Source organism: Oryzias latipes, chromosome 21 (assembly GCF_053564925.1).
Source record: "Oryzias latipes strain Hd-rR chromosome 21, Olatipes_Hd-rR_3.1".
NCBI lineage: Eukaryota > Metazoa > Chordata > Actinopteri > Beloniformes > Adrianichthyidae > Oryzias > Oryzias latipes.
Window position 1 is genome coordinate 16,216,188 of NC_136257.1, and position 14,773 is coordinate 16,230,960.

General features: G+C 37.2%; 1 protein-coding gene across 8 annotated transcripts in view; it reads left to right on the forward strand.

The window, feature by feature from the left end:
- The window catches only part of enox1 (ecto-NOX disulfide-thiol exchanger 1), a 197,006-nt gene that overhangs the window by 141,905 nt on the left and 40,328 nt on the right, over window positions 1–14,773 (forward strand). For all 8 annotated transcript variants that reach the window (XR_013652696.1, XM_078939581.1, XM_004081660.5 and 5 more), the window contains 3 exons: window positions 8,821–8,938; window positions 10,378–10,577; window positions 13,285–13,392. Coding sequence is in view for 7 of the 8 variants with exons in the window: in XM_078939581.1 (XP_078795707.1) it covers window positions 8,821–8,938; window positions 10,378–10,577; window positions 13,285–13,392 (426 nt within the window). In the remaining variant the exon portion in view is untranslated. The remainder of the gene's footprint in view (window positions 1–8,820; window positions 8,939–10,377; window positions 10,578–13,284; window positions 13,393–14,773) is intronic.

The window sequence follows — 14,773 nt, forward strand, 5'->3', positions numbered from 1 at the left end:
TGATTTAAAACTGCGTCTACAGGATAATCCATCCTAGTGAGGTAATCATAAGGCTCTGAGAGGTTAAATTGAACCGTTGAGTGGGGCAGCCATATTGACTGGCATGTACCCCACCCATCTCAAGAACACTTTAGAAAATGGACAACTAAGCAAAAAAAGGATCCACATGCTATTAAAAAGCAACCCCTTTTAATCTATGTAAAACATCTATAATCGATATATATAATGAAATTAAGACAGCTGATCCAAAAAGAACAAATTGGGAGTCAATTGGAATTTGATGCTTTCTGAAACCAGCCTTAAGTGGTCATTTGAGAAATTGCAACTCTTTCAAGTTTGAAAACCTAGAAGAATGTAAAATGTACAATGTAAAAGAGCCACACTTTCACAGCACTTTTCTTTGAAGCACTTTTTAGTCACAGAATGAAGCTACGTTTACACCGCCCCCGCAATGTGCCTTCAAGCAGCCACTACCAATGAAAAGGCTACAGTATGTAAATGTGCGTAAATGCACGTTTTGGGCTTCTACGTTCAAAACTCTCCAGAGTTCACATGTAGCTTTGCACGTTTTTTATGACCGTTTTTGGGCTCTACATACAAAACATGCAGCCATTGAACACATCTTGAAAGTTAAACCAGGTTGAACTTTGAAACAATCTGGGATTTATATTTGGTAAGGACATATGGATATCGTTACTTTTAAATACAGAAGTACAAATTGTTTGAAATTTGATCATGGAGGAGAAATTAAATCTTTCCTTTGGAGACTTCAATACAATGATGTCCAGAGCAGGAATAAAACCTGCAATCTACTGATAAGACAATGAACTCCCTGTGACCAGCTCTAAAAGTGAGGGCTGATGTTGGCCAAGTCATCTACTTTAGTGTAAAAACCAAATCATTAAATCAGAAATGATATTTTTGTGCTGCTTTTTAGGTAGAAAGTACGGAGCCCGTGTCCTGACATGGAAAAAATAAAATGTATCTCGTTCCCACAGATTAATATCTTGTTCCCACAAATCAACATCTTGTTCCCACAAATGAATATCTCGTTCCAACAAAATAATTAAGTTGTGCGAATGAAATAGTATCTTGTTCCCAAAAAAAAATATTCCGTTCTCACGAATTAATTAATTTGTGCGAAAAAAATAATTATTTACATCATAAGTCATTCATAAACACGGATTGCTGCTTCGCCTACCGGACTTGGCTCCTAGATTCATAAACACGGATGTGAACAATAGTTGGATTCACAGCAGATACTTTCACATTTCTGTCTGTATGTGTCTCATTACATTGCATGGAAGACACGAAGGATGTTTAGATAGATGTTTAGACACACACTGATAAAGATCAGATTTAGTTATTTTAAAAAGCTCTACAAAAGCATCATATTTGTTAGCAGTCGCTTTACATCCGAAGGCTAATAGACCACATACTACGTAGCCTATCATTTGTCCTTTTGTCTTTGAACGCATCACGGTTACAGGGCCACGGTGATTGGTCGAGATGCATTATGGGATAAATGTGATGGATGATGGGATACGCAGCCTGTAGTCTTCGGATGTTAATAAATCGACAATAATAAATAGATCATTCTTGTTTTTATTTTTCCCCTCTTGAACGAATGTGGGTCACACGGAAGTAGCGGCAGAAAGCGGCTTTTGCAGCTGGACGGAGACCGTACCTGGATGTGAATGAGCCCAGACATGAAAACATGATTACCGATGGTTTTGTGCTTTTTAAAATAAATAAATTTGATCTCTAAACATCATCCGTGTCTTCCGTGCAATGTCATGAGACACACACAAACAAAAATGTGAAGGTATTTGCTGTAAATCCAAATATTGCTCACATCCGTGTTTATGAATCCCTTATGACGTGAATGACAGGTTAATGATGGGCTACATAACTGTAGCCTACTAGCCTTTTGACGTAAAGCGACTGCTAACAAGTATGTTAATAAAAGACAAGTCCTATATATTATTTTTCCTTTTCGACCCTAAACTACGATATCCCATACTGCAGCTGACTGTCTGTCTACTGGCCGCCCAGCTGCCTGAATACCGGCATAACAAGCAAAAGAGCTCTGCGGCGGAGCTAGGAAATATGTCCGGAGAATCACTAAGGTATGGCGAAGCAGCAAGTTTGGGCATCCTAAATTATTTTTCTTATAATTATTGGGACAATAATAAATTGATCATTTTTCTTTTTCTTTTTCCTTTCTTGAACAAATGTGGGTCACAGAGACACGGAAGTTACCGCTGTAAGCGGCTTTTGCGGTAGGATGGAGAACATATCCGTGTTTATGAATGACTTATGACGTGAATAATTATTTCGTTCGCACAAATTAATTATTTCGAGGGAACGGAATATTATTTCGTGGGAACATAATATTAATTTGTGGGAACAAGATATGAATTTGTGGGAGCATACATTCTGCACGTCTCCAACAGTCTTAAAACTGGCTGTCTTAAAAAGGGAGAAGTAATTGCTAATTTTATTTTCTCCTTTGCAGTTCAAAGCCAATTGAACACACTCACAACCAGCCAAACAGCATGGATTTCACTTCTGCTCACAGCCACCTCAGTCATGGTGAGGAACTTTACACCTATGATTCCCCATTTCCCATGAGTCTTAGGGGCTGAAGGCGGGGCTAACCCCCGGGTCACCACACTGTGTAGTAAAATGCGGATGTGAATAACACCAAAACCACGCGCGCGTTTGTAAGAAGGAGGAGGGAGTGAGTGCAGCGGAAGGAGGGGAGAGCGCTCGTGTAGCGAGAGCAGCGGAAGTGTGTTGAGGCGTGTGTTTATGTTTGGAAACCTTCCGCGATGTGAGTTAAAAAGTGATAATGCCTACTTCGACATTTAAGTTAGGTGACCAGAACTTCTTTTTTCACCATGCAGTTATCCTGTGGTATATCACTTTTTAATGTACACCCAGCAGCCAATCAGAATTGAGTATTTAACCGGACCATGGTATAAAAGAAGGTTTCCACCTGCAAAAGATGAATGAGTCTTTAGTAACCCGCTCTGGGGGTCTGAATGGGGAAGTGAGCAACCGAACGAAGAGGAAAGAAAGAAAAAAGTAATCGCAGGAAAGGTTCAACACATGATATTTATAAAGAAAGATGGTACACAGAAAGAGTTTTCAAAGTTGTAATAATATACCTAAGTTTTTCTTTCCAAACAGTGCCTGTGACTTGGCAGTAACACGGCAGCAATATGGTAGTGACAGGGCTGGTTAAAAAAAAAAACATCCCGGTAAAAGTCACTGAGAGCAGCAGTAACTTATAGGCGCGCGCGACTCTGCGCGGCACGCGCCTCTGCACAGACGCAAGCGCTGCGCGTTCGCTGGACGTTTCCTTCCACAACAGAAACACACCGTAACACAGCGCTAACAGGGCTGGTTTAAAAACATGGACGTAAAAGTCACTGGGAGCTTTCTTCATCTTCCTCCTGTGCACTGAAACCATGGAAGTCTTCCTCCTCAGTGTCGAATTGAAATGGCATCAGACATTCTTCACCACACTCTCTCAGTGTCTCCTTCGTTATCATCAGTGTCACTCTGAGGCAAATTCACTCCTGAGCTTGCCCTGAGCTCTCCGTCACGCAGCAGACCGGCTTTCCCAAACCCGTTGATGATGGTGGATTTTTTCACAGTGCTTTTAATGATTGCTTTTAACTTGAAAGCTGCTATTGTAGTGGCGGTGCACGTTGGGTCTAATAGGAGCAAGAGATTGTAGGACTGGGCTGAGCGCGGATGTTTCTTTTTGTTGCACCATGACTTAGGGGTCCAAGAGCAGAAGTAACCCATGCTGTTTGGCTGCTTGTTGGTGTGTCAACATAAATGGGCTTGATGCCAGAAATGAGAGTGTGCATTCAGCTTCTCCCATAGTCTCCTCTTGAAACTGTTCAGTCAGAGTGCAAGCTTTTTTTCTTCTAAATGGGATGCGCTTGCAAACATAGCCATTATACATTTTCAGTTTGTTCACATAAAAGCCATGAAAACAAAAAAAAACTTCATGTGCACACATTTGAGGATTTCATGGATTATGCCACAACAACACAGGGAGGTAATGCAATACACAACAAGCAGTTTTATTGCTATAATCTCTATCTTTAATCTAATCCATGCATGTTCTAAAAGCATGCTAAGCCGTTAAACACAGTGGATGCGGGACAGACACTCGCATACTACTACCACAGTAAACCAGCACATCTGCAACCATGCTTTGACGTTTGACCACATCATGCAGATCAGCCCAAAAGAGTTGAGAAACCCATCCACACAGGTCTTCAGAATGCTGGGTTAAAAAGAGGTAAGACAAGTTGGTCATTAAAGAGAAAGTCTGCAGAGAAAAATAGCGTCTTCATTAAAGTCGTGTAATGCCTTGTGATTGTGGTAAGTTTACATGCTTCTATGCTGCTTTATGTACCTAACAGCGTTTCAAGCATTTCTTAGAGGGAATCTTTTTTAATTATGCCTCCTGATAACAATTTTTAATTTGCCACTTGATTCATGCAGCATAAATAATATGAAGTCAAAAAAGAAAAGATAAATGCATTCATTGCAACCAATGAATGCAGCAAGATGTTCTCTGTGAAAATACAGGAGCAGAGAAAACTGCAGCAAAGTTCTCTTGTTTTCTTTTAGAGCAAATGTGACTGGGAGTCCCAACTGGCAGCTTCTTTTCCTTCTGCTCTGCAAGAAAATCTCTCGAAAGTCTGGGATTAAAAATATGACTGAATCAAATTGATCATTTTTCTGAAAATGTTACAATGATGAGACAACAAAAAACACTTGTTGAATTACTTTCAGGCAAAAATCCTTTTTAGGTAATTTTTTAATTCATAATTCTATTTATTAAAGTTTGTATTTATTCTATTTAAATTAGCTCTTGATTTTTATGAAAGATGTTTTTCTTCACAAAAAAAATGGTTTTAATGGCAATTTGACAAATAAATTCCTATTTAAACAGTGTGTCAAAGTGAAAATTAAATGGAAATTTGGATCAAAATCAGGTGGATTCAGTGTTCTTTAGACACAGCCTCAGTGTTGAACCTAGAGAGAAGAATTGACATTTGTCAGCCCTGACATGAGGCGTGCTCAGCCAGGCCCATGTCTTTTTACCTCAAAGAAGTTTTTCTGCATTTTTTTGCAAAGACTTTCTCGGCCTTTGTGTTGCATCGGTGCAGTTTGTTAAACCAGAAAAATGTGTGGAAATGAAGATAAAAGATCAAAGTCAATTTTCCAGAAGTAAAACTAACAATAAAACTGCATACCCACATCAAAAAAGGTTGTCTAAAAAGGTAAAAAACACTAATATGAAGAGGAACATCACTAGAAAATAATAAAATGATCTGTTCATGATGCAAGACATTAAACGAGAAAGCTTATAAAAGATTTCAAAAGCTGGACCAATTAGTTACACAGAAATATTCAAAAAGGGGGAAAAAAAGCTAAAAAGCAAACTGTTGGATAGAACTACTTGTTTAGGCCATTCAATCCGTGAGCAAAGCCGCAGAGAAGTGTGTGAGGGTGTATGATGTTGTGAGACCTGAAACACCCCATGATCTCAGGATACATCATTGAAGATGCGTCCCAGCACATCCATGAGATATTTCTTGCATAGAAGTGAATGTTATACAGCCTAATTATATGTATTTTTTGCAAGTTCTAAAAAAAGTTTGTATTCTTTATATTTGATTTACCTATTTGTAGTTCATTTAGATTACAGTGACAAAATGTTAAGATACAATTTAAAAAAAGTTAAAAATCAATCTTATGGAAGTTTTGGTCCATCTTAATAAATTCTCATATCACGGTTTTCAAAACAACTGTGTTCAATGTTAAAAACAGTTTGAGAGATTTTTTAGGCTTTTCTATATTATCAAGTAACTCTGTTTAATAAAGTATAATAAACAATAAAGTTTAATAATATAGATTAACATTTCTTGAATCAAGCAATGTGAGTTTCTTCAACCCCAAATCAATGATTTATTTTGTCAAGGATATTTAGTAAATGATTTAGACTTGTTTTAGTAGTAATTTCCCTATTTCTAAATGAGACAAAATATTCTCAACTGTATTGATTTTAAGAAAGCTTGGAAAGGTGTAGAGTAAAAAGAAGATAAAACACAGACAAACCTGGTAAAATATCTAGAATGTCTAAAAACAAGGTTTTAAATTATTGTAAGTAATGAATAGTTTGTGCAGAACTCACTAAATTAGAGAAAAACGTATTTACCCCCTTTCTTTTTGTGTTTAACTTTTAAAAAGTTTGTATAGTATAGGATATTTTCCTCTAAAACGTTTTAAAACTCAAGATGTCCCTTTACCCTGGAAACTGTGCAGCAGCAGCCAAAGCTTTGTTTGATTTTGAGTTTCATTCTTTTTTTCCTGAGGAGACATTTTGTAAGAGGCCTGATCATCTCAGAGGTCACCTGCAAAGGTAAAAGGTTAATGGAGCTTCCAATAGAGCTCCCACACTGTTGTTTCTGCTGTTGTATTTTTAATGCATTCACTTGGTTTTCAAATGATTCTGATCTCTGTAAAGTTCAAAGACAAGAACAAACGAATGACCTGAAGTGAATCCAACAAAGACAAATTGTGAGCGCTTTGAGCACCAAGAAAAAGCGCAGATAAATCTAATCCATTATTATTATTAACCCTTGTGCTATCTTGGATGACCCCACCCTTACTTTGACGTGTTATTCCTACCATGACAAAGGTGGATAAACGTGGAAAGATTTCATGTAATCATGGACACCAGTGAAGATCACAAATCATTGAAGAAAAATTGTTCAGAGCACTTTCTAGTGGGTCTAGATGACCCAATTCCAACGTTAAAGTGCCTAGGATAGCACAAGGGGTTAACTGTTCATTTTTCTGTAGGTAAAGGAGTTTCCAAGAAAATGAAGCCAAAAACAAAACTCGCTCCACTCAGAAATGACTTGTGCTGTGAATGTAAAGTCCCTAAGGATTTAAATGTAGAGTTAAGACAGTGACGTGCGGTCAGATGAGGCAAGTGAGGCTCCGTCTCACCCGTCATTTTGCTAAAATAGAAAAATGTTCAGAAATGAATATTATTTTCCACTGATCCGTGTTAAAGATACATTTTCAGTTGACTCGACTCGTTTTCCACGTTTTCTGAGGTTAAAATTGGAGCGGAAACTCTGGGTGAGGCTCCGGAGCGCCTTTGCTTCGCTTCATAAACACAGATGTTAGCAATACTTGGATTTATAGCAGATATGGATTTACACACAGACATTTCTGTCTGTGTGTGTCTCATTACATTGCATGGAAGACACAGAGGATGTTTAGAGATCAGATGTATTTATTTTAAAAAGCTCTACAAAAGCATCGGTAATCATGTTTCCATGTCTGCGTTCATTCACATCCCAGTATGGTCTCCGTCCTCCCTCAAAAGTCGCTTTCCGCTGGTACATCCGTTTCTCTGTGAGCCCCATTTGTTTAAGAGGGAAAAAATAAAAACAAGAATGATCTATTTATAATTGTCTCTATGAAAATAAGAAAAATATAATAAGATTTAGGATGCCCAAGCTTGCTGCTTCCCCATACCGGAGCGATTTTCTGGACATAGCTCGCTCAAGCTTTCGGCCAACCGCTACGAGCACAGGCCCGCCACGGAGCTCTTTTGCCTGTCATGCCGGCATTCGGGTAGCTGGCTATTGTACTGTAGTTTAGGGTCAAATAAGAATAATAATATTCAGGAATTGTCTGTTATTAACATACTCGTTAGCAGTCACTTTACATCCGAAGGTTACATGCTAGGTATCCCATCATGCATCACACGTATACTATAAATCAATCGACCAATCAACTTGTCCCTGTAACTCTGATGCATTCAAAGACAACAGGATAAATGTATATCAGAATATTATTCCGTTCCCACGCATTAATTATTCCGTGGGAACAAAATATTATTTTGTGGGAACGCTTTATTTATTTATTTTACCTATGTCAGATCCCAGGCTCCGTAAAGGACGTCTTTCTCCATTGAGAGGGAGATATTCAATAAACTAAAGGAAAATAAAGAATACTTTTACAACAGATCATAAAGCTTTTTGTGGCGAAGGATCAGCGCATGGACAAAAAAGTAAGGCCAAACATGGTTTTCAATTTTTGTTTTTTAAAATAACATGGCAGTAAGTGGAAAACAATATAAGTATTTGAAAACTAAATTTTAAGACTAAAATAATTTTTATGATCATTTTCACAGACAAAATAACACTAAGCACCAGAATTTGAAGTTGGAAAAATACCAGAAATAGTTACTGAGGGTTAAAATTGAATGTGTGCTGAACACATCTGTATACTTTAATTTTTTTACAGTACATATGAATAATAATAGTAACACAAGAAGAATTTTCTATCCATGTCCATAAAAGAAATATTCTCTGTAGGATAAATATGTTCTTGTGTGTATCCTATATGCTGTTACCTGCTGTTGGATGAATGACGAAATATTCAGTTATTGCAATTGAAAATCTGACTCCAGAGGAGTCGGTGCCTCACCAGCCATCAACCTCACCGCACGTCACTGACTTAAGACATTTCCTACTGTTTGCTGAATGGCTCAAGTAATGCGTGATGAACATCATGAGTTTTCCGACTGCTGTACCGCTGCCTTTACTTTAAAGGATTTCAAATGGTATGCAGATGGTAACTTTTGCATGTTTGTTAAACTCCATCAAGCACAAGTTCCAATCTGATTTCCTAAAGACTAAAAGCACAAAGCAGTGCATCATTAGTGTGTTTTTGGTGTGTGTGCATATTTGTGTGATGTTGCAGGAGCTGAGAAATGCCCACAGTGAAGAGATCATGGGCATCAGGCGGGAGGAGGAAATGGAGATGTCAGATGATGACTCGGATGAAATTGCCTGCAAGCGGATGCGAGTCGAAGAAAACGGTAACAGTTCAGTCAGGGAAAAGCAATTTTTAATCTAGATCTTCTCTATCATCTCATAATATACAACTTAATCTAATGTGAACAGTAGTCAACCACAGTTGTATGCTGTACAAATTAGAAAGGATTAATATTTGTAAATTAGTTTTTTATTATAAATATCAACACAGTCAGCTGTTTGTAGTGGGCGGTTTAGACCCCCATCAATTGACAGTAACAAGTGTAAAGGAGATTTGGGTGTCTATTCAGGAAACTTAAAATGCATAGAAACGACAGTTTTCAGAAAGAAGTTGGCCTCACAGAGGTGGAAAATATTACAGCAGAATTACTACATTTGAGGATGTCATGACGCAAAATTTTTCCTAGAAAAAAAAGCCAGGTGGCTTGTTGCTGCAGTTTTTTTCTTCACCAAAGTGTAAAAAATAGAGAAGAGTTGGTGTGGGACTCAAAGCGATCTTTGATCTGACAGACTAATACATACCCTTTTCAAAAAATGTGAATATCATGGAAAAGTGTATTAATTTCCATAATCCATCATTCCATTCAAAAAATAAACTTTCCCAGATCGCAGTAGATCCAAGTAGATCAACAGAAAGTCTAATGGAAGGGCAAAATGTGGCAGAAGATGCACTAGCAACAATGACGACAATGGGCTTCAGCGAATTATCAAAAAGACAAGATTTAAGAACCTGCAGACCTCCAGAAAGGCTGGAATGAGGCGGACGAACAGCTTCCAAAACTGCTGAAGGTCCAGAGTGAAATCTTCATCTGTCATGATTCAGGGTCCAATGTCCAGCTCTGGTAAACTCTTTCTTCAATCCAAAAATTGCTGCAGAAAGTTTTAGAGGACTACAGGATTCCTCCTGCCGGGGATCTGAATGGAGATGCAGATTTTCCAGCAGGACCTGGTCTGCCCGTACTAATAAAGGATTGAAGATGGACAAATGATTTTAAAAAGACTGAGAAGTAAATCGTGATTTCTCTACTAGTTTTGTTGTTGTTTTTATAGGTTTTATGATCTGTAAATCAAACAGTGGAACTTGAATCTATACTCTATGAAAGTTACATTTGTTGAATAGGATTATAGAAATGAATACACTTTCCCATGACGTATTTGAAAGTTATTACTGAGCTGTCGGCACAGTGATAACAGGGAAAGGACGGTGACTTGTTTCTGGTAAAGTACTGTTCACCAACACAAAACAATGTGGAGATCTGCAGTGTAGCTGGCCTTCTGTGGAAGGTCTCTGCAGAAAAGCGATTCATCCCCGTTTTTTTTTTTTTGTTCAAAATCTGATTCAGGTATTAAGTGTTGCTCATTCCATCCATGGCATTTTACCTTTTAACTTTGTTATCCAATTCAGTTGCTAAAGACAGAAAAGAACAGGAGCTCTGCAGTAAAAATCCATTAAGTCTCTCTTCTCCCTCGTTTGCTCCTGTAGGAGTGTGTGATCAGACTCAGGCCTCTCTGAAGGAGGAGAACGACTCCCTGCGCTGGCAGCTGGATGCCTACAGGAATGAAGTGGACCTTTTAAGAAAGGAGCAGATCCGAAACAGCCGGCCGGACGAGGATTACGCACATTCACAAACACAGGAGTCTCAGCTCCAGCTGCTGCAGCAGAGCATGCACAGCATGCAGCAGGTGGGCATCATCTTTAGAAATCGCATTTCTGCGTCAACTTTGGAATTCCTTTTTGGTTAATATTTTCATGATCCACCTCAAACAATATTTAAAACATGAGATAATGTTTGAAATGACAGTCTGAGGTGAAACAGCACTGGTGCAGAAACTTAAAGTCCCACTCCAATCATCTTTTGATCTATTTTCAAAGTTTCAAAATCGCACGAACCAAAGTGTCGTTTTCCCACATTGTCGAAAAACACTAAAATCGCCAATTCTGAAAGTTAGCCACAAAATGGCCGCCAAGCAGTAGGTCATGTGCCCATCACGTAATAATTTCAATACTTCTTTGGATTATCCCAGACATGCGTGTTTTGGTTTCGTAACTGTATTTTAAAATCTTTTTTTTTTGCCCCATAAGCGAAGACCATTCATTTTTTTTACGTGATCGCTCGCCGTGATGTCATCCTCTTCGTGACATTCACTTTGTCGACAATTATTTTTCAATTTATCCTAGGTGTGTGCACATTTTGGTGACTTTTCGAGTTCGTGGCGGGGGTCAAATTTTCTCTCAAATGCGCAGAAATCTTTCCAAGTCCAAAAACAATATGGTCCTAGCAGCATAAAATGTTAATTTTGTTGTTTCTCAAACAATTTCAACACAATCAATATCCCTCTTTCAGAACGTTCACTTGGTTCTCAACACTCATAATCAACCCTTTTTGTCCTTTAAAGAGTTACTTCCCTTGCCTGTCTGTAAAAATTGATGACTATAAACAAGCATCTCTTCTTATGCAAAAAAAACAACAACTCTTTGTTGACTCTGCAACTGCACACTCATCTAGTTTAAGAAAGCAGGACGAAAGCTTTGTTGGAGCACAGCGCTCATTTGGCACGAGTTAAGCTTGATTGGACTTGACTTACTGTCTGTCCCGATCTGAAGTGACAACGCTGATGGACCAACATCCATCGGAAAGGCAGCACACACACACAGTATTGTTGGCTCATTGTGAAAGTGTTGCTTACTTTTCACAGTGTGAGAAAAATGTCACATTTAATTTGTCAGCTGCCTCAGAACACAGAATCAGTGAGACCTTCTCAGAAATACATTTATCCTCATCTTTCTTCAAGTAAATCACCAGCCAGAAGAAATGACAGAATATCAGGTTTATTTCAAGATCTGCACATTTTGGGTTAATGTAAAACCTAAGATTTCCTAACCTGCAGATGACTGCTTTAAGCTTTTTTAACATTAGAAAGCTTTGCTTTCATTTGCTCTAAAACAGTATCACATTTCTTGATTCTGACTCCTTTGCAGAAATCCCATGTCTCCTTTTTTCGGTAACACCTTATATTAAGATTCCTTAACAAGCTTTGTTAACGCATTAACAAGCATTATAATCAATTTTTTAGGGTGTTAGTAGGACATTTATTAGTACAATAAGTAATAAGGTTAATTAAGTTACTTAGTTAACACATATACAAGCATTATTATTAGGATGTTTTTAAGAAGCTAATGATACATTTACTGGCATTATAGATGCCTAACAATTTTTTGACAGTTTTAATAAGCTTAATAAGATTTATCAACAACCTTTGTTGACAAATTAAGAAGTATTATCATTGCTTGGGGTTCTAGTAAGACATTTATTAGAAGTGTTCATAAGCTTATACGTTTTATTAACTATCTTAACAAATTAATAGGCTTTATTAATGTGTAAGATGCTAGTAAGATATTTATTAACATTACAGATGTCTTGCAAATACCTAAAAGTATTAATAAGATTTATTAACATCTAAAGTCAGACCATTGTTTTCAGTCCATATTACTAAACTGCTTATAAGCTTAACAAATGTATTAATTAACTTTGTTAACAGTTTATTAATTGTTTTGCAGCACCTCATCTAAAGTGTGTAATGTTTTTACCCCAAACAACCCCAAAGCATAACATTAAGACAGACTAAACATACAAAAATCTTTCTGTAAAAGATATATAATAATGCTTGTAAATGTGTTAACTAAGTAATTTAATTAACCTTATTAGACTTATTGTACTAATAAATGTCTTACTAACACCCTAAAAATTCTATTATAATGCTTGTTAATGTGTTAACAAAGATTGTTAAGGAATCTTAATCTTAATCTTAATATGTGTGCTGTTTCTTTTAACAATGCATACTGCTTATGTAGTTGTTAAAGTCCCACTCTGATCATCTTTTTATCTATTCTAAATGTGTTCCCAGTGGTCTTTTAATTTTGATTATGATGTTTTAGCCAGAAAAAAAACTGTTGGTTTTTAGAATACAGTTTCTGCAGAGCAGCAGGAGTCCGTCCACTTTCCACTACCCATTGCTGAAAACTTGAACCATAATAATGTTGCCCACCCAGGGTATTTTCTACATCACAATTAAGGTCTTAATCAAATAGCATTTTTTTTTTTGTCTGCTCCTGATTCAACACAGTTTGAACCAAGTAATACTCGGTAATTGAATTTTAATCTTAATTTTCTACATATATGTCCTCCATCATGAGAAAAACAGCACAAGAACATGTTAAAAACACAATTTTCAGTGGAGCGGGTCTTTAAGGCGCACCTTATTTGATGTCAGTCTAATTTACGACTGTGCACTGTTTCTTTGATTACCTTTTATTTTTACAGACACAAAAGTGTATTTTTTTTCTGCTGGACTTTGGTTTTTACTCCGAAGTTTTGTATTTTTCTTCCAGCAACTCTTGAATCTGCAGGAGAAGCTGTCAAGTAAAGAAGCCGAGCTGGAGCAAGCCAGAGAGGAGCACCGGCACCTGGAGGGGGAGGTGCTCTTACTCAGAGACAAGGTGAGCCCCCTTTGCAGGATCTAGCGCTTTAGTCTGCCACTCATGAACACCACACCACAAAATACACTAGCGGGAAATACAAGTGGCATGCGGATATTGGCATCACGTTTCTAATAACCTGCTAATAGTTTACAAAGACCTTCCTCTTGTTTGGTTTTAAGGATAATAATTTGTTTAAAAATGAACAGTTGATGTGGATTTTAGTCATTCTGGAAAACCAGAAGCTTTACGCTCTGTTCATTCTGCAAAACTAGTGAAATCATACATTTACTGTAAAAATCTTTTCATGTCATTTTCCTCTTTTAAATTTGATCTGATTTTCTGTAGGTTAAAAATCTTTCTATAGACTTACTCTTTGCTTAAGACATATTTTTTAGTGGGTGTAACGATTAGCCAATTAATTGATTTATCCAATTAGACCGATATGTATGAGGATAAAAGGACAGATTGAATCAAATCGACCTAAACCAGTAGTGTCAAACTCAAAATCACAGTGGGCCAAAATTAAGCAGTGAAGTAAAGTCACAGGCTAGACTCAATATTTATTGAAAAATTAACTGCAACTGATATGTAATGTTTAAACCTTTTCATATAGTGTCTTCTTGAGTTATATTCTTTCATTACATCCACTTTATCTCCTCACACAAGACAAACAGGTTTGTCTTTTATATTCGTGAACAGATAATCTGCCTCCCACCTGTCTTGAAAGCTCCTGTTGTCCATCTTTTGTTTGGCCATTTTTGTGGAGGGTGAAATGAATTTGCCCAGTGGGACTGGAGCATGACTGTCAATGACTGTCAACAGAAAAAAAGGAGTGCTTGGCTGTTTTGACTGCGTTCCAACATACTAGCAAAGTATTGTGGGATTTGTAGTATTAGCGGTACAGTATATACTACGGGCCAGCTCTGATGCACATTTGATATGATCTCGCTGGCCAATTATAATTACACTGCGGGCCAAATTTGGCCAAAGTTTGACATGTGACCTAAACCATTAATAAAATCATATCAAAATGAAGTAATTTGATTATAGCCAGTCTTTGAAAATACCATTTGGATTGAGCCACTGTAGGTTGATTTTACTATAAAGTAAAAACAACCAAATTTCATCACATTAGAAAACACACGTGATGTCATCAAAAACTGATCAGTCCATTATTCTAGTACAATGTGTGGAAACACTTTAAATTTAGCAAAGACATGTGACCATACTGTGTGCTAGAATGTTCTAAGAATGTTCCGTTTAGATTTTTTTGATGCGGATAAACAACAGTGGGCTAAAAAACTAAAAAGTAAATGGATTTGACATTCATTCTTCTTTACTTGTTTGTTTGCACACATTTGTCATTTACACTTGATTATCTTAAAGAAATAGAAGGAAT